At 41.5% G+C, this 21,079-nt stretch overlaps 1 protein-coding gene across 2 annotated transcripts in view; it reads left to right on the top strand.

The window, feature by feature from the left end:
• The window catches only part of ssbp4 (single stranded DNA binding protein 4), a 118,269-nt gene that overhangs the window by 20,448 nt on the left and 76,742 nt on the right, over window positions 1-21,079 (top strand). For both annotated transcript variants that reach the window (XM_015037745.1, XM_015037746.1), the window contains exons 3-4: window positions 4,771-4,832; window positions 16,547-16,631. In XM_015037745.1, coding sequence (XP_014893231.1) covers window positions 4,771-4,832; window positions 16,547-16,631 — 147 coding nt within the window. The remainder of the gene's footprint in view (window positions 1-4,770; window positions 4,833-16,546; window positions 16,632-21,079) is intronic.

Here is a 21,079-nt window from a genome sequence, read left to right as displayed (position 1 = left end):
CATACTGTGTATTTACTTGCCATCCAAACAGCACAGCAGGTTGAGCAGACAGAAAATAGCATCAGAACAAGGCCATCCGTGTACAAAATGTCTCACTTTACTGCAAACTGTGCAGGCGTATGTCTGTGTTGGTACATGATTGGCTACAGTGTACTATTCCTTAATGTGTTAAATGATCAGAGGTGGATGTTGTTGAAATATTTTCGTAATTAAGACTCATGATACTTCAAAAATAATTTTTCTCAAAAATAAAAAGAAGGGTGCCGTAAGACTAATTTTATAGATCAAAGTAGCATCAGGTAAATGTAACTCATTACTTCCCATCTCAGTTACTGAAACTGCACTATTGCGCTATTATTCAAATAATATCTGCTATATGTATGGTGAAATTTATCTGCTAAAAGAAACACACTAGTCCTTATGACGGGGGTCCATTTTTATAAAACTATACATGAGTTGGCACATACTTGTCATTTAATGTTATAAACCAATTAAGTTGTGTTACGATCTGCCATATCTAAAAAAAAATAGCAAACATATTTGGTTCTTTATTAAAGAGCCTATAGTGAAATAAATAACATAATCTAGGTCAAAATGGCACTGGATGTTATCTCCATGAATGTTGTATTTTATGGTAACTGTTACAAAAAAGAGGGAGACCAAGGACTAAACCTTGAGGTGCTCCACAAGAGTCAACCAAACATCTGCAGGAAAAGTCCTTCTAAAGGGGGCTTATGATGCAAAATCATGTTTAAATCATGTTTTAATGTCATCCTGTCACCAGAAAAGACCCCGGCGTGTTGCTTTGACTCACTCCTTGAATCTCCATGGCAACCTAAATGCCTGCTCATGCAACACGCTGCATATTTCCACAAAGAAAGAGCAGGGCTTTCTTAAAAAGACACAGGCCCATTTTCGAGGCATTAAATTACAAAGTCAAATTTCTTTTAAGTAGTTTTTGATGTATGCATAATTTTCATAACAAATGAAGGCAACAGTTACTTGATTGTACCTGGGAAATAAATGATTACTCGACCGATTAAGATGATCAATAAGATTTAAATCTGGTGGCAAAATCTGTTAGAGATGATCAGGCTTTCGGAGCTCCGACCTGCCAAGTTGGATTTTACTTCTTGGCATAGAAAAACTAAGTTGTGTAAACTTAGTTTTAACTTAGTACTTAAATGTAACAAACTTGGACCATAAAAAAAGGGATGCAGTTTCTCTTCTGAAGATGTTCGTTCTGAATCACTTCCTTTGATGCGTAAATGGAGATAATACAGCGCTATATGCATTCAGGCTTTGAAGCACAAATCCTTATCTGAGTTAAACTTGATTCAAAACATGTATCTCAGAGCATGCTTTTTGTTGATACAGTTATTGATTGAAAGAATATAAAGTGTGATATAAAAACATCTTCATCCTGTGTCTTCAAACTGTATAATGGCTTCACAAATCAGAAGCCACTATACAGTTTGAAAAAGCACAGTGCAGCAGATGTTTTTTTTTTATTATTATTTTAGTGCAGCAGATGTTGGTAAAAGTACTTGTACCAGGCTCTGCTTATGTGTGTACTTTAATATGCACCCTGTTCAGTAAATAAGAATTTAAAGTGGAAAGCTGGCAAATAAAAGCTTAACACAATCGGATAAATTAACTCCAATTACTCGCAATAATATCAATATGTTATTGTTCTAATGTTGCATTATTCTTTCATCTCTCTATCCCGTCTGAAAAAACTTTCAAAAAGTGTAAAATGGTTCAAATTAAACCAACATTTTTGAGATTTTTGATTTAAAGAATTGAAAAAAATAACCAAACAAAATATATCATATTTGACCTCAACAACATTGTGATGACTGTTGGCATTTTAAATTTGGAGGAAAAAAAAAGATTTTGATGTAGTTTTATATATATGTGAAGAACACAAATCTGAGTATGATGGGGAGAGCAGCACTGTGAGCTAAAGCAGTGAGGCTGCAGAAAGCTTTGATAATTTCAGAGGCCTTACGGGTGAATCTTCTCCCAGAGATTTAAGTTTTATCGTCGGGCTGCTGGAAAGGGGTGAAATTCAGGGTCGCAGGCAACCAGAGGCACACAAACACAGATCTGAATTAACACTGCATATTCACAGACAAACTCTCATGTTGTGTACACATGCACACATGATATTCAAACTAAGTCTTTTGGATGGAGTTGTCTCAAATAATACTATATCTGTGAGTGCCCAGCATGAGGATTGTGTCCATTTATTGATACTGCTAAGGCTTTCTAAAATATTTCCAGTGTGTTACCATTTATTTGAAAAGGTTTGCAATGTTGTATTATTACTACATGGAATTTTTGGGCATTTTGGGACTTTCTGATAAGTTTTTCACTAAATTGTTTTAGCAGGATAGGAAGACATTAGATCATAGGGAAATACTACAAATGCCTCACTTCTCTATACATTTGACGTTGTTGCGTAAACAAATTGATTCTCACCTAAACCAGAGCGTCTTTTCTTTAGACATTTTGAGAAATTGCGCCTCATTAACACGACTCAAATACCCCAGGATTTATCCTATAGCAACCTGCGTTCATCTAATGCTATCTTCTCCAGATAGCTCACTGACGTCAGCAACTTAAAAGCACGAGAGTGACAGCATGAACTCCTCTTCTGATGAGTTTGGGTAAAACTTTATATAGCATTAGAGTTTTATTTTATACTTTGAGACGTGATCAGACAGCAGAAGTAACATTCCCAATCCTGATACAGCTGAGAGCTGCACCAATGATCTCCAATAAACATGGACTTTTCGGGAGCAACAGTAACACACGTACTTGTCTGTGCCTGTCTGGTTGATTTTCAGAGACCAGTAAAGAAACCATTACAACATGGCACAGTGGTTAGAGTGGCTGTCCCGAGTTTGACTGCCGCATGTCTTTACTCCTCTTCTCTCTGCCTGTCAGATTACTTTCAAGTAAAAGGTCTTAAGTGCTGAAAAAAACAACAACAAAAAAAACCCCATTAAAAACAGCACACCAGGTTTTTATTGTCCTGTTTTAATAGGAAACACTTTATCTTGGCAATGCTTTTTAAGCTTATTTAAAAAACAGTAAAGTCAAATGATTTCTACTCTTGAATTTTTGGGACCATAAACAATCCCTGCTGTCTTATCTGCATTAAGTTGGAGTGATATTGTTGACACACTGACTGTAGTAGTCTTTGACCGTTTGGTAACACAGATGTATAAAGTTGGCATAACTATGTTAGAGGTGATCTGAGACAGGGAGATCATGTAATGGGCCACAATTGGGTTTTATTTTTTTCCCCCCAGATTTACCAACTGCATTAACGACTACTGGTGCAAGCTGATTCAAAAGGTGTGCATAGGTAGCAGGGTAATTAGCTTTACGCATCTTAGCAACAACTACAACAATGTTGTTTTTTTTTCCTGCTAGTGTTTATACCTTGGACATCCATATCAATCACTGTAAATGCAGCCGGACGTGCAAGAATGGTTTAATGTTGTAAAACCGAGATATGTTAACGCTGTGGTACTCATTTGAACTGGAAATCAATATTGTGCTTGAGATTGCTGCCATCCATCAGAAGAGACATCATTGGTCTAGTTGCTGGTGGAGAGACGTTGCTGACCAAGCCACCTGCTGCTTGTGCATCAAAATATGTAAAAGTCGTAACTGTCCTCTCGAGAGCTTCCCCTCCTGATATCCGCAGGAAGACACTCATTCATCCAGTCAAGGAAAACACAACTTTGTGTCATTATACAAACTCACTTTGCATGAAGTGACAAGTGGGAGCCATCCGACGCCTGGCAAATTGCTCTCGAAATGTTTGTTCGACATGATTTTATCGAGACTTTAAAGAAAAATTATACAGTGTAATACCCACGTGACCAATCACAAATATGTTTTTAATAGATTAGGGACTTTGTATAGTTTGCAGATAAACTTAAGGTCCCACACAGACACACCTGCTCATCTAATGAGCGCGCTATCAACCGGGCCTCTCCGGCCTTAATTAGCCTCTGTTCCTCCTCGAGCGGGAAGCGCACGCACTCACTCACGTTTATAGTATCCACACAACGCGCCGCCGGTCCCCGAGAGGACTTCGCCGCACTCTGCTCTCCTGCACAGTGCAGCACTCAGCTCTTTAGCAGCATTAAATCAACAGGCCCACAACAACGCGCCGCACATCACATCATTATAAGTGGCACTGGGGAAATCTGTAGGATAGACACTTTAATAGAAACCTGGGGCTTGTATCTGTTTTTTTCTACTTTTTTTTTGATACAGAGCACATATAGAAAAAATAAAAAATAAAAAAGTAGAGAAATCTCGGCCCTGTCATGCTGTCTTCACATGGCCTTAGACTGTATGTAGAGGCCCTGAATCTTTGCCGCTTATGTGTGTGGAGCCGTGTCAGCGGTCGCGTGTGCAGCAGGCAGTTGGTCGACTATCTCTCATTGGATCTTATCTCGGAGTCCAGATACAGGCAGGAGCTTGGCTGGTTTTCTGAGGGCAGCGGAGAGCACTGCTGCTTCAAGACAGTCACACTGTCTTACCCGCGAACTCGTCTGCTCTGCGCTATAGATCACTCCCCGGCCGATTATTTCTCCCAGAGTGTCGCTCTGTCAGCCTAAAGTTGGGAGGAACGTTAAGCAAAATGGTTACATTATGAATAAAACATGCTGCAGTATCTAATTTTTCATTCTTCTCCTTTCTCTCTTGCCCTGAATGTTCTTTCTCTTTCCCCGTTTCTCGCAGATCCGATGGGAGAAGAATATCACACTCGGGGAACCGCCAGGATTTTTACACTCGTGGTGGTGGTATGTGTTCATTCATCCTCTCACTTTTGTTTCTTTGCTCGGCCACACACACACACACACACACACACACACACGCACACACACCCACACACACGATTCTTTTTAAGGGTCTCATGTTTATACCAAAGAGGTAATCTTAAAGGTTTGAATGAATGTGCAGGGGTGAAATGGAGGCAGTAATTGCAGGTACGGCAGCAACATCATCTCCTGGTGTCCTGGTTGACAACTGAGCTTCTTGTGGCGTCTCTCTGTGAAGTGTTCACCGTTCAGTTAATGTCAAAAATCACTGACACATCCTCCAATCACTGTGGTTGTTGTGACTGAACCCCAATAACTCCCCAGCCCCTCCTGTGAATGTGGCACAGAGACCACATTTTACACTACGACACACTTGTAATGATAAAAGTTAAACGAATAGCTTTAGCTATAAATTCACATTACAACTACTACGAACACTAACTCTTAGCAAAGCTCAAAAACAGGAAGTTTATCAGCCATTTCCTGTGACTGTCTGAGGTTTACGGGGACAGAAAAGAGACAGATAACCAAAACACAGACCTACAACGCAGGAGTTTTTTTTGCAGAACAGAAAAAAAAGCTAAATACACAGAGCTAAAGGAATAAATAGCTTGTCCAATAGTTCAGTCCAGACAGAAATGAAATGCAGTGAAACACTGAAGAGACATCAGAAAGCCTACACTGCAAAAACACAAAGTTTTTGTAAGTATTCTGGTCTAGTTTCTAGTTCAAATATCTTGAAATAAAGCAAAACTGACTTACAAGAAACTTTTAAGTAAGATGTAGCTCATTTTAAGGCAATAATTTCTTAGTCTTGATGAAAAAGCACTGATTCCACTGGCAGATTATTTCACTTACAGCACGATAACAGCGTCTTGTTATGAGGGAAAAAAATAGAACTTTTCACATATGAAATATTGACTTAGAAGAAGCGCTTAAATCTTAATGAAAAGTTACTTTTAGATTAGTTTTGTCTTATTTCAAGTGTACTTAGATGTTTGCGCTACAAACTAGACAAAACTATGTGATAAGATTTGGTGTTTTTTGCAGTGTACACTGAGTTTATAGGAGCAGCAGCTCCATTAGGTCTTTATTTAGGGAGCTCAAAGGTGGAAAATGATTTGTCCTTTTGAAGAAAAAGGACTGTCTGTATTTTCTTCTGTTGAAAGAAAATACAGACAGAAGACAAATATGACCCTAATAATTCAAAGATAATTCACCAATGTAGTGTAACAGAAAGAAGCAGAGTGTGGTCAGCAAAGACAGCCGAGATCTCCTTCGAGCTCATCAAAAGGAAAAGTTTCAAGCCTCGTCTTGAAAGGGGCGTCTGCTTTACGGACAGGAACCATTAGGCGATTCCAAAGGAGAGGAGTTTGATCAGCCTCTTACTCTACTATTAGACACTCGAGGAAAAAATATTTGGCGAGTTTCTTTCTCTCATCAGCAATAGAGCAATATTACCTAAGGGCTTTCCTTTCTGCTATCACTCAAATGCAGACGTCCCATGAGGTTTCAGTTCGACTTTCCTTCCATTCAGATTTAAAGTGACACTATTCTAGCAATTAGCACACATCGTTTGCAAATACCAATGTGTGATTCCCGAACTCTAGAGTACAGCTTTATAGAAGTGCTATTTGTTAACAAATGAGAATAGAGGACACATATAAGAGAGTGGGGATGTTCAGGAGTCATCTGATGATATGGAGCGCATGTGAATAGTTGCTTTCTTAAAATAGTCAGGACTAACCCTTCATGGATCTCCAATGGATTTAAAGTTGTTTTCGTATCATTTAATTCACTCGTTACATAGGAATACATTCAAACTACTGCCACAAAATGTAAAACGAGAACATCTTCTGCTTTTTGACTGTCTGCTTGAATTTTTATTTTAATGAAGAAAACTCCCAAAGCCTGTGTGTCCCATCCTCTGTGACTGCTGTAACTGCTGACCATGTTAGGGGCGGGGAGGTTGCATGAGCGGGTTAGTCAGCCGGAGCCCGCTGTTGTTTGCAGACGGTTTTCATGCACCTGTCCCTGTCACTGTGTGTTGGCCTCATGGCTGGAAAAAAGCTGCTGCCATCACCAGAACTTACAGACTTCAACCTGAAGCTCTGTGTCGTAAAACAAAGCCTCTGATGTGGGTTTATGTCCTTTCAGACTCGTCAAATAAGTCTGTCAAATCGTTTAATGCTGCACAAATGGAGGAATGTGTTTTTCTGTCTGCCTGCAAGAGCTGTGTCAATGGACTTAGAGACTGACACAAATGCTCATCATGAGTGGGAGAAAAGAAAAAAGCCTCAGACAGAAATGTTGTTGTGAATTCTAGGTCTTTATAAAGCTTTGACAATAAAACAGATACGGCTAAATGCGTTGAATTTAGCCGATTCCAACAAAACGTGGCTGCTGCGTTAATGTCTCAAACTGTTATCAGCATCCTATATTAAAAGGTAAGCGCATTTCCATTAGTACAGCTGTAGATTTTCTGTGTCCTACACAGATTGTGTTGATTCTTACATTAACTCTGATATGGAAAGTTCAAAATGGTCAATTTCAGTTCAACTTTCTCTGTTACCTGCTGAAAGTTTTGCTCTCGCTCACTCTCTTACAGCCTGAATGAACTGCAGACATTACAAAACCCACATAAATATGCATGTCTGTTAGACTTTTTGAAGCACAACTTATTTTCGATTTGAGAGTCATTGCAATTCACCTTTTTGTTAATTTATACTTTAGCGTAAGTGTGTCCATGTTTTATTGTGTTGCCCTGTGATGGAGAGTTTGACCTGTCCAGGGTGTTTTCTGCCTCCTACTCAGTGACTACTAGAGATACACACAGATGTGTGGGTCTAGACAATGGTTTGAAAAATATTTGGTGTTCATTACAATAATAATAACCACACTTGTGCTCAAAGAACTTTTTGGGAACTTGAAAAAGTGAACATATTGTAGGTTGATGATATGAACCAGTGGTTCAAAGTAAAACTGGAGGGACAGTAAAACTATTTCCCAACACAAAACTTCGAAATGGTGAGTATTTCTTTCTTTTTTTTTTTTAGCTGCTACTCTTCAAAACACGCTAAATAAACCTGTGAGACTTTCAGTATAAGCCAAAATAAATACTGATAAGATAACTAAAGGGGCTAATCAATCTCGATGTGTGTTGGCTTCTGCTTGACCTACAACTTAAAGCTGATTCAACTATAGACAAAGACGGGTCTGCCTTTACACCAAGATTGTTTATACTACCAGAATAAAACTATAATTTTTCTCTTTACATTGAATAAAAAACTTGGAGAGAGTTTAAAATCTGTATTTTCAGCTTGACGGCAGCAGTGGCTCTGTTGGTGTTGTACGGTCTGATCACATTTGTGTGATCTGAGAGAAGTTGTTTATTTCCTTAAACAGGAAACACACCTCTTTAATGTTGTACACCATTGAACTTTGTGTCTCCTTTCTTATGGTATGAAAACACATTTCTGATCAATCAGAGTTGGTCGGGCTGAAAATTGTCCAGCTCCGGTCAACAGATGATTCCTGAGGGCAAAACAGAGAGCAGAAAAGGTGTCTGTCAGATTGAAAGATAAGTTTTTGGCAGGGAGAGGAGAAAGCAGGCAGGACAGAAAAAGGAACAGGAACTGGAGCAGACAAAGAATCCGGCTGGCATTCAAGGCAGGCAGGTTGGATCCTTGGCCAGGCAGCACGAGAGCCGAGGAGAGGGGATGAGAGCTTTGACAGGGTCCGCTTTGTTTGTCATTCATGCTATCCCGCTCATCCCCAAAGCCCCCCGGCCAACCCTGTGTAATAAACCCGGACATGCGGCTTCATTCATTCATCCTCTCCTTGCCCCCGTGTGTGTTGTGATTGTGCAGCCTGTTGACACGGCTCATAATGGCCCTTAAAGAGCCTGGCTTCTCTCAATCTGACAGCCACCAGTCACACTGACAGAGTGACATTCGCAAACACACAGTGCAGCATTAGTTTGCTCTCTACTCTGCTGCAGCCAGCGAGAGGGCGTTTGTGTGTGTGCATGCGTGTGTGTGTGTGTGAAAGCGGAAAGCAGAAAGGAAAACCAAGCACTCTTGAGTGTGTGTCGTAACTGTACTGATGTATTTCATTGGCGTTGGGAGATGACACTGGCCTGGGAGTGGAGGGAGATGATTATCTGGGCTATGGAGGGCACTCTCCAGTGTAGTGTGACCTAGCTGGGGGGCGTCTGTCTGGGCCGCGGAGCACGTGGACCCAGACTCCATCCCGGCTGCGCGTGGAGTCTGGGGAGCGGAGGGGTCAGCTGCTTGAGGACGGGAGGCGGAGCCCCCGTCTCCACCTTTGTGCCACCCAGCTCAGGCCTCCCTCCCCCCCTCCAACCTCCAGCATCCCTCAAAACAAAAGCTCCAGATGGCAGAAAAGCCACCAACCTCCCTCATCCCTCACCCACCGCTCCTCCTCCCTCAACCTTTGTCTGAAGGCCCGTCCCTTTGTTTGCGGAAGAGAGAGACCCCCGAACGGATTAACTCTTTGCATTCCAGCCTCTTTTGTGTTAAACAGCCAAACCTAAGACCCCGACCCCACCGTCACCCCGGCCCCACCCCCACTGTCTCCTCTTCAGCTCCTTGGTGTGCAGGTTTTTCCTTTTTTCTTTTCTCAAACGCTGTTTCCTGTAGGACGGTAAAGGTGGGTGGGTTTGGGGGGTGGGGGGCGGGGGAGATCCAACAAGAGAGAAAAAAGTGGGGAGACCTTGGGAGAGGGAGTGCTGGTGGGGGTCACTCATCCACATCTGTTGTTATGGGTGGAGGGATAAAGAAAGGGCTCAGTGAAGGCTGCAGGTGTTGATTGTGTCATTAGCCGCCTCTCTATTGGCCGATGCTAGTTGTCTCCTTTTTTATCCCAGAATCGATCGCTTTAACCAGTTTTCACTGGATGGCCTCTGAGTCTCCAGCTCCCTCCCCCCTGACCCCCGCCCTCGTAAACACTCACACCGCCCTTCACCATAAACCACAGGCCAACAGCGTTATGTAGATATCTCACTTTGATGGCCTTTAGCAGGAATTCCTACGTCTGAGGATCAGAGACAGCGGAAAGCGTTCTTCACTTCCAGAAGAATTAGACTCCATCGCTTCCTCCCTGACTAATTTATGACCTTATTCTTCTTAGTTTTGTGTGTTTTTTTCATGAAGACTCTTAATATGAGCAATTTTAATAATTGTAATTCCGTCTTAGATCAGCACTGACTGGCCTAACTTCACAACGTCCCAGTAATATCCTCTTATTAAGTCCAATCATCCAGAGAATATGTTGATCTTTTCTTGTTTTTTTTTTTTCTTGAGAAGCTAAAGGTGCAAATAGTTTAATATTTTGCACAATTCTATGAAAAAAATGTTTCTTTATAGATTTTTGTTTGTACTTACATTTTGCAGCCATTAATCTATTGGTTTAAAACAAATACACACACACACACACACACACAAAATAAATAAATAAATAAATAGACCCATTCTTGCCAAAGTTGTAAAACACTAGAGTCATATGAATTAATTTATGTCACTTACACTTTAACAGACTTTTTTTTTTTGTGATAGATGCTGTTTTACAAATCGAGTTACACTCATTTCTTTGTGCAATTATAATATTGTGTTCTTGGACAATGTTCTCAAAAGGTCTGTTGAGGAGAGCGTTTTATTCACACATAAAACGTAAAATAAAATAAATAAGAGACACAAGAAATGATCTGATTGGGACACTATCGGGAAGAGTTTTGACAGGTTTCAAAAACACTTGAAAGTATTTGGGTTACGTTCCAGGTTTGGGGGGGTAAAAAAACTTCAATTTGAGCTAAAATATTTGACAGATTTTCCTGAAATCTTTGCAGCTTCCTGACCTCGGGGTCAAAGTTCAGCAAACAAAGACTCAGGGGCGAATGTACAGGAAAGCTTGTCTTTGGGCGGCGTAGATTTCATCTTGATTGAATATTGATTTATGCTAAAATAGTAAAAAGGAAGCTGACAATGTCATGTTCTGCATGTAACAAACTATATCTAAGCTCACTTTGACTGATTTTACAGCAAAGTATGGCAAGTGGCTTTAAAACGGTCCTTCATTAGCGCTAATTCAATTAAATTATACAATAAATGGCCTGAAGCGTGACCTTTTGTGTCTGTTTTTTTTATAAACTGCTTCCACAATGATTGGCTCTTTTGGAATATTTGTCTGAGAGCCGCACAAAACCACAAGTCCACCGACGTCTGTTTGTTCATTTTGAGCCAGTGGTTCTCTTGCATGATGTAATCTGCTGATTTTATTACCCGCAATGTAATGGTAGTTTCCCATAGTTTCATGTTACAGTATTGTTATTGCTTCCACCTGCTTGATGAATGCATATTATGTACCGGCAGGGAGAGTGTCTGCTGTTCAGGGCTGCAAGAAGAATTGGAGAGGTTGTGTTTTCTCCACCTCCTCGCTTTGATTCTAACATTTCTGTCCCATTAAGAAGAGTCTGTTCTGATAAGATGAGCTCCGTTGGCTCTGTGTAATTTTATTTCACTGTTTCTTTCATTCATGCTCTGCCTGCCTCCTTATCTCCATCTGTCTCCACCTTCCTCTTAATGTCTGTTTCTCTTTCTGCTGACTGACCAGCTGACACAGACAGGATTATCATATGGACTCGTCTGTTCGGCTTTCCCTCTCTATCTTTGTTTGTTCTCCTTATTATAAAGGGGGGGGGGGAATAAAAAAGAAAAGCAGCGCACTGTAACCGCTGGCTTTGACAGGCCGCAGTTAATTACAAATAATTATCGTGATGGCATTTCATTTTAGTAATCGTCTTCTCCTGGATGCACGGACGCTAATCCCCTTCCTCCTCTGTCCTCGAAGCAAAGTGCACATGCGTGTGAGTGTGTTTGCACTCACGCAGCTATCTTATACTCACTTTTCATCTAAATAAAGGAGCTGGATCCAAATCTCTCCTGTAGCACTTCAAAAGTAAAGAGCAGTTAAACTTTCCAACCTCGGAGCAGAGATGTGTGGCTCAAACACCAGTTACTTCCCTTAAGACCATAAAGAGCTTCCCATGATGAGATGATTAGATTGAGATGATTAGATAATTGGATAGAAATGTTGCTGTTGCAAGGGTGTGTAGGAGTATCAGATTTCTTGTTGATTGCTTGTGCTAATTAACTGTGAATGTTGACTTCCCTGATAATTTCTACAGATTAGCGTCTCTTTAAAAGGATGTGACAACAACTTTGACACAGGTTTTCCCTCCAAATTGTGCTGCGATTGTCAGGTTTGTGCTGAAAGGCTTTCAGCCCCTTCATAGGGTACAATGTGCCTAGGAGAAGCATCAGTAACCCTCTGGTCTTGAATTTTAATGGGAGTTTAGGTGATACGCCCACAAATACCAGATCCGAGTTGTGAAGTGGAAGGAGAAGGATTTGTGGTTTTTGGTATTTATTTTTGAAAAATAGAAATCTGAAAAGTGTGGGATGGAGTTGAATTCAGTCGCTCTCGGACATTACTGTCTGTAATTATAGCTGCTAGTCTTTTACATCTGTAGAAACTGACACACATTCTTTATCAGACTTAGTTAATCTTAATACTTGAATATTGTTTGATCAAAACCATTTAACTCTATGCTTCATGTTGCTTTCCTGCCTGAATGTGATCCTGCAGGAAAATAACCTTATCTGTTCCAGCTACTGACAGAAATTATTCTTTGACAAGGAGCTCTTTGAACAAGTGTTCTCACACAATTACACAAATCAAATAATAAATACATATTTTTGCAGCCCTTCTTTTTTCGCAGGTTTACTTCCAGCATTGTTCTCATCCGCTCTTATTTTCCCTCCAGATCAGATCAGCTTTCCCGTCCGTGTTGAGTCAAAGCATCCTCACAGCATGATGCTGCCACACGTATTTCTCACTCTGAAGTCGATGTTTTACTACTCAACCAGCCGGTTCTGATGAATGTCCGTACCGATGGACCAGAACTCTGAACTCCATTTGATCGGTTCTGGTCCGGTGCGGCGGGCGAACGCCTTCTGTTCCTTCTTTCCAATAACACAGAAAGTAAAATTAGATGTTGCAGCTCATCAATCATCATTTCCTTGTAATAGCTGTTCTTCTCCGCCATCGTTGCTTTGGTTTGACCCTTTAGGTTTCTGATCTCATCTCAATTCATTCCAACAATGGCTTTTTTTTTCTTTTGCAGATTTTTTTGGCTGCAACTAATAGTTCTTGTTATCAGATTCTTCCTGCTGAGCTGTGGATTTCTGCACCTCCTTTAGAGTTACCACGGACCTTTTTCCATTTCTTCCCTAGTCTGTTGGTTGAGGTGGATGGTCGCGTCTGAAACGCTTCACAGAGCTGCTGGGTTTATACTGAGAGTAAACTACACACAGTTTGACTCTATTGACTAATTAGAGCACTTCTAAAGGCAATTGGTTGCACTGGATTATTTGTTGGGGTATCAGAGATCTGCAGTGACGCCGACGCTGCTCAGGTCAGCTGCAGTGAAGAAACGGCTTGAGGCAGTTCAACCAAAAAAAAAAAACAAAACAAAGATCTTGATTTACCAGTTAATCTATGTTCCAAGGATCGTTAGATATTGGTCAATGCTGAAAAAAAGAAGATTCCTGATGCATGGATGGATGAGTGGCCTCAAAGTACAGGAGGCCGAAAATATATGCATATTCAGATTCTTAATTTGAAGCATTTTTTAAAAGGCCCTACTATTTTGCTTCCACTTTACAGCTGTGTTTCTTTGTTCTGATCTATAAAACAAAAATGCTACTTTAAATACACAAAGTTTGTGGTCGTAATGTGACAAAGAATGATGGATGCATTGACACTTTCGGATTCATCCTCGCACCCTAAACTTCCCCTCACCTGCCTCACTTCCAGCGCTGCAGAAAAATGTCAACCTCAAAATAATATCGGAATAATGAAAGTCTCGGTTTGCACGTTTACTCTCATCCCAACAGTGATTCTTCCTCAGATTACGCTACAGAGACGTGGCGTGTATGAGATTTCCCTGCGAGGCGCGGAGGCACGCGGGTCAGCTGTTCAAATTGCAATATATTATCGACTTCACAGGGCAGGAGGTGTTAAATCACCTTACCCCCCGCTGCACCACCGACCCGGTGGTGTCTTCCCCCGTAACAAACTCTAACCCGAGTCACATTTCATTTCCCAGAGAGCCGATTGGATTTGCGATGGTCGCGCCTCCTTGCCGCGGCTCGTCTCCGACGGCGCAGCAATCTCTTTAACGCCGACCGATAGATATGATAATGTACGCCGGCTTTATTGTGAAGTGACAGGAGAGCACACAATGCGTGGTCTCTCTCTGTTCTTCGGCGCACCTTGGTGTCTTGAAAGTACTCCGACACGCGCTAAGCACCCAAGGGCAATGACTCTCTTCTAAAAGTTTAAATAATTTAATGACACATTTCAATTTGAGCTTTTTTTTTTTTAATGGTGTACTACAGGGTTTACATGGGATGTTTATTCATGTTTTTCATTTTAGGACACCTTTTGTCGGACCTTTATCTTGTTGAATCCCTCAAATAGTAAAAAAAAAAAAAAAAAAATCAAAACAAAGAAGGACCACATAAATTATCAATCAGCTGTGTTTAAAAAAAATAAATAAATAAATAGGGCAGAATGCAACTGAGCCACTTTCTGACAATAATTGATATTTTCTTTCTTTTGACAAATGTTATGGTGGCGTCCTTCCATCAACAAAAATAAGACAGCTAACAGCTTATTTGCACCTTTAAAAAACTGCAAAAATGTTCCCTCCTGAGATCTCCAAATGCATGGTCCGTAAAATCAATACTGTGAGGAAGGAGATGTGCTTTATATGGACTGCCTTACCAAGTACTTAATTTCAGTGCAGTAATTAAGGGCCCATTTGGAGTGGGACCTTGTGGCCCCTGTTGCCCTGGAGGACTGGACCTGCTCTAGTTAAATTATATGAGGACGGCTGATTGGACAGTAAGTAACATAATCAGAGCTGATTGGTCAGTAACCTGCAGGTCGGCAGGGCGGGCAGAGAGGAGCATCTGGAGGTCCTTCATGCTAACAGCTCTTTGGAGATCACTCTAAGTTTCTGAAGTGGGAAGGAAGGGGGAACTCTAATGAGCTTTCTGAGATGTAAAACTCTGGATTTAATAAGTAAAACTTTTTAAAATATGAACTAAAATGTACCTGTAGCTTTGAGCTTCATGTACTGTTAAACTATGGAAGCAGGAGGGGAAAGACTCTGGGTTTAATGCTTAAGGTGTTCTTCTTTTCAGAAGTATTTCAGAGATTATATTGTATATATGTCAGGGAGTGGTGGTTTGAGAGGTGGTGAGGATGATCGCTGAGACCCAGGTTGTGAAGAAAATGATGAATTTAATGATGAATAAAGGCTCAAACAGTCCAAATACTGGGGACACGGCAGAGAGTTTAGCACACAGCTAAATACCGGTAGCAACTGACGACAGACTGAACATGGAGCAAGCTAACCAGGACTTAAACAGTTCTACTGGAGAGCCGACACAGACAACAACTGACATAAGACGAGGAACCGACAAGAGACAAAGACAACAGGTGGACTTAAATACACAGGGAGGGCAATCAGGGAATGAGACACACCTGGGAAGCAATCAACAGGGAAGACGCAGAAACAGAGACTCACAGGACATAAACTGAACACAGAAAAACCTTAAAATAAATATACAGAAACACGGATCATGACAATATATGATAGTATATGAAGCACAGTCTGTTACTACTGATGTTATTACCATGGTTACCAACAACTGATACCGCTGTTATTGCTATTATTAATGCTGCTGTCATCATGGCACCTATTATTGTTAGTACTATAAGAACTACAACTGTTACTTCAGATGACATTATTATTACTACTTTTAATGTAATTGCTATTACTACTAATATTATAGATATTAATGTAGCTACTATTTCTGTTACTATTATTATTTCTACTCAAATTGCTTCTGTTGAAACTAGTAGTACTGCAGTTTTGGCTATTGCTACTATCACTACTGATGATGTATTATTACTATAATGGCTAATATGCCTGCAGCAGAAATTTCCAACACTTTTGTAACCAAATGACATTAAATATGTTTAGTTATGCAGATTTTAGTTTAGTGGGAAACAATTTATCCAGACTTAAATATTTCAGACAGAGTGTTATTATGCAAGTAAAAGTGTCATGAATTACTCTTATATATTTTTTCTGATTTCACCAAATGCTTTGCACTTTGTTTGCACACACACCTCAGTCTGCGCCTCCTTTTCTTGATCTGAGTTGAGTCATTGTTGGCATATTTCATATATTTACAAGAGGTTAAAGGCAAATGCAGGTTATCTCTAAATCTTTATTAATTCATTTTCATCATGGAAAATAAACTTAAGGAAGCAAAAAGTTGTAAAGGTTTCTTGGTTTGATTTTGGTATGCGTTTCTATCTGAATTGTACAAAGGTAGACAAAAAAAAAAAAATCAATTTACAGGAATATTTGATCACTTGTTAACTCCATTCCTGCTTGTGTATCGCTTATGCTATTTTTTTTGCCATCACGGAGGTTTGTTTTACCCTTCCGTGTGTTGCGTGCAAATCTGTCTGCACCAGATACATGGATTGTTGGTAGACGTTCTCACTGTTGTCGCTGTCTTGTCCCGTGTTCACAGTGTATTCTGGGATCTGTACTGCGCCGCCCCGGACCGGAGGGAGACATGCGAACATTCCAGCGAGGCCAAGGCTTTCCATGACTATGTGAGTAAACTCCACCGATACTGCTCCAGCATGGCCAACACACACACACACACACACACACACGCAAGTACAGATCCAACAATTTCATACACGCACATGTAGAGCGTGACCGTAATTGTTGTCATAATGCTGCTGCGGCTCTGTGTTTTCTGACAGTGTTTATGCGATGCAGCTTTAATGCTGGATGGGACAGACTGCGAGGCAGACGGCTGAAATATTCTGCTTTTAAAAATGCATGACCCAAGAACACCAGCTTCATATTTTATGGAAAAACCCTTGGAGTCCCATCTTTGAATTTCTGCTACTTCACATATAGCCTGCCACAATCAGAAATGATTTTCTTTTTCCCACTCCTGCTGTTACATCGGCTTATATTTGTCGCTTAGCCGTTGGCTGCTCCGACCCCTTTGGTCCCAGCCACTCTCTGCTTCCTGAGGTCAGAGGTCAGGGTAATGCCCGGCTGCTTATTGGTCCACTCATGGTTTCAGTAAAGTGGAAACACACAAAGCAGCAGGCTGACCACAGAATGGCACCAACACCCTCAGTCACACACATGAGGCAGGAGACGTTGCCAGGCTACGCTTGTTATGGCTACCGGGGTCGGACCTGGCGATGGGAAAGGTCAGGGTCAGTGGCCCCTCCTGACCCTCTCGTCTTTTGAAAAGTTGCACACATTTCTCTTGAAATGACTACTTTGACGTGAAACTCTGCTCTGTCTCCCGTCAACCTGTCAGAACCACGATAAACGTTGGCAGCGTGTTACCTGGCGCGTGTTTGATAAAGGATTACATAGGTGTGCGGATGCTGACTGAATGAGCTGCTGCTGCTTCAGCTGTAAGATTACCATCCTGCGAGGGCAGGAGTTAAACCTGAAATGGATTAAAGGTGCTATTCTTACCACGCGCTCTTCATTCAGGCTGTTTTAGCTCGTAGCCATTCACCCATTCAGCTGAACTCTCTTGTGAGGTTTGACAGAAAAAAGTGCGAGCGCTTGTCGGCTGAACAGATTACATTTGCTGCGCATGAACTATTCATATCTATGTGGGCACTGGTTGGGTGTGTGTGTGTGTTTGCCTCCGTGCTTGTCTGCGCGTGTACATGTGTTGGACCACCATAAGATTAATTACATGGTTAATTAAACCTAGTAGTTAATTAAGTCTGACAACTGTGTCTAATTAATCTAAATGCCATATAATTTCCTACACCTTTCTCCAGAGGTAGGCCAGCTGGATTCCTGCGTGTCAGCTCTTTAATGGCTATGGTTTGACAGCGCTGGTCAATATATGGCTTAATGTGTAGGTCTGACTTCTGCTGTTGTTCACATGTGCTGAAGTCCTTCACTGCTTAAAATTAGCCAGCAGAGAAAGAGACACGAAACATGGAAAAATGTGTCAAATTAAAGTTTAGGGGGTTCCCTCACGTTAGCACCCTTTAAACAGGAGAGTTCATTTCTGCAGAAAGCTTTATCTGAACTCTGCTGTGAACCGAACGAGCAAGCTCCGGGTTGAAAATGCGGGGTCTTGGTTCAATTACAAAAGGAACGCTGACGTGGTTTGCTCATAGGCAGAAAACAAAACAAACAACAACAACAACAACAACAAAAAAACGACTTTCCAGTGAAACAGAGAGGAAATGACAGATAAAAAGTGATCTTAAAACATTTAAATCCTCGCAATACCTGGCTCTGCTTCTGAGGAAGCCCAGCTGGTCAGCATACTCTTTCGTTCTCTGCTGCCTTTTTTTATTTTTTATTTTCTGTTTTGCTGCATTTGTCTTTTATACACAGAGCCACATCACCTCTCTTGATGCTCGCACTGGGCAGCTTCTTGCATGAGCGCCCCGGATTCCCAGCTGTTGTGACTGCTTGATGCAAAAGTGCTGTGTGAATGCACCTCAAATCAAACAACAGTAGGTTTAACTGGACAGAAATAGTGACTAAGAGGTCCGATTGTATTGTTTTTTTTTTGTTTTTTTTTAAAGACTTGAAGTGTGGCTTGACTTTTAGCCTGGTTTCAAGTTCAGGATGTCAGACTAATCGAATGTTCAACATGGAGGGCTAATTTAATCTGTCAAAACTGTTAAGCCTCTGTTTATGTGCTCGATGCTGTAGTTGTTAACACTTTTGTTTTGCAATAGGAAAGTCCAGAGTTTCTGTCCTGGCTGAGGGGTTTGTATGTGGAGTTTGCACGCTTGTTTGGGTTTTCTCTGGGTTTGCCCTGCTTCCTCCCACAACACAAAACCAAGCATTTTAGTTTAACTGACTTGCGTCTGACTCTGTGCAGCGCAGCAAAACCCTCAGCCACTGACCACTAACAGACTGAAACCAGTTCACTGAAACCTCGCAAGGATTAAATGGGTTTCATGAATAAATAAACATCATAATTTCATTAACTGAGAAAACATGTTGAGTTGAAGATTAATTGTATAATGTGCATCGCAAAGTAACCTTAAAAAGAGGGGCTGGACATGTTGATCAGAAAGAAAGAGTTAAGCCGTATTTCCTTTGGCTTTCAGCTGATTCTTGGCGTTGAACTTAGTCGGAAGTAAGATCCCAGAGGGTGTGGCGGAGCTCCCGCTGATGACTAAAAAGAGAAGGTGAAGGTGTGAGCGAGCTTTCATGCTTTCTGTAAGTGTGTGTCTGTGCGACAGGAAGAGACGGAGAGCCCGTCAGGGTCGCAGTGTGTGAATCCTCGGGGTAATGAGGGGTCTGTCGGTCTCTGATTAACTTCGGCTCCCCCGGTCCCCGCAGACAGACGGCCTGATCGAGTCTCCATCACGGCCCCTTGCTGATAACGGATCCCTCGTTCCCCCGAGTCCGCCCGGATTACACAGTGAAAAACAACACGGCTCCCAGGAGCTGCACACGCTTCGTTCTGCGTGCCGCTTGACGAGGATGGCGAAAGGAGAACGTGTGAAGGATAGACCGGGACTCGTCTTTTAGAAGTAATCTGTTGTCTTCTCTGGAATATCTGCACTGAGATGACAATGAGAAAAATATGAGCAAAGTACCGTAAATTGAAATTTAGATCCCCGGTTTCCCTAAAGCTAATTTGGTTGCCAGGGAACGTGAAGCGAGTGCGGCGGTCTTAGTTAGAGATCTGGATTCTCGCGTCTCGGTTCGGCTTGATTTCTAGCCACGTCTCACGTCGTTCGCCGACAGCAGTGGTGGAGACTCGAAAACCAGACCTTTGAGTTTGGGGAGAGATACTGAAAAATAATGTGCTAATCCAGAGATCTGGGAGACTGGTTGACAGATAATCCAGGGGGAGTATGGTGGAATTGGATCTCTGGACGCAGTCCCAGAACTGGAGCCCATTGCCTGTCTGGGTAGCTGCTGGGCTTCACCTTTAAATCGGGACTTTTCTGTTTATCACTTTACAGGTTGCATGTAAACACTCCCACATGCAGCAAGGCTTATGTGCATAACACACACCCACACTCTTATGCAAATGAATGCACACACTCAAACCGAGTGAGGTAGCGTATGATAAAGAGCCTGAAGTCTTGCAAAGTAATCTTTTCCTCTCTTAATTGTTCTGATTTGTATTTCAGCCTTCCTCTTCACATTGCCTTTTAATCATGTTTATTTCCTAAAAGAGTTTGGCACATCTTGCAGTCCTCTTTCTCTTTGGGAATTTGGACGATCCTCAAAAGAGCGCTTTGTTGAGGAAATGTGTTTGATTATAAGAGCACGTCTTTTGTAATGCAATATGAGTGATTAAAGCATGCGAGCTTTGTGATGAAGAAGGCAAACATGTTTACGGACGGACAGGAACTCACATCTGCGCACACACACCCGTGGCGCGTAAAGAAGAAGCCTCTTGTCTTGCGCTCGGCCGGCGTGTGAGCGCGAGCACACGCTCTCGCGGTCTGGGACAAACCGAGTCTTTCAGGAAACGTCACGCTCGGCCTCGCTGCAGACTTTTTTGCTTCGCCCCAGCTGGAGGTCGCGACCCCAAACATCTGCGACTCTCGCGAGGCTGGGTTCACCGCCTGCGGAGAGTCACAGATTTAATGCCACAAATGCGTCACAGCACTTCACCGACTCCGGCGAGCTCCTGGTCGACTGATGAAGATGATGATAGCTGGCAGAAAAGTCAGGAGGAAATCAAAAAAGCATTTTGTGTGTAGAGAGAAGAGTTGTTTGTTTCCCTTGATATTTTTTTACCATGTTCTTATTCTGACAATCAAGCTTAAGAGGAAAAATAGACAACAATTTACTGTAAGAGATTTACTAATAGTATTTTTCAGTTATTGAAAGGTGAAAATCAGATTTTTTTTTTTTTTTTTTTTACTTATGTAAAGTGCTCAGTGTGTTTACTTTGGTTTTATTTTGGTTTGAGTTATTGGTTTATTGACTACATTAAATCTTGAGTTTCAGATTTTATTTGTTTCCTGAATATCTTGAAATGCACTGATGGTGCTGAGGCGTCTCCACATTAGAGTCT

This window comes from Poecilia latipinna, unplaced genomic scaffold (genome assembly GCF_001443285.1).
Source record: "Poecilia latipinna isolate Pla-1442-1.1 unplaced genomic scaffold, P_latipinna-1.0 Scaffold418, whole genome shotgun sequence".
NCBI lineage: Eukaryota > Metazoa > Chordata > Actinopteri > Cyprinodontiformes > Poeciliidae > Poecilia > Poecilia latipinna.
Note: the sequence above shows the minus strand (reverse complement) of the source record. Positions and strands in the feature narration are given on the sequence as shown.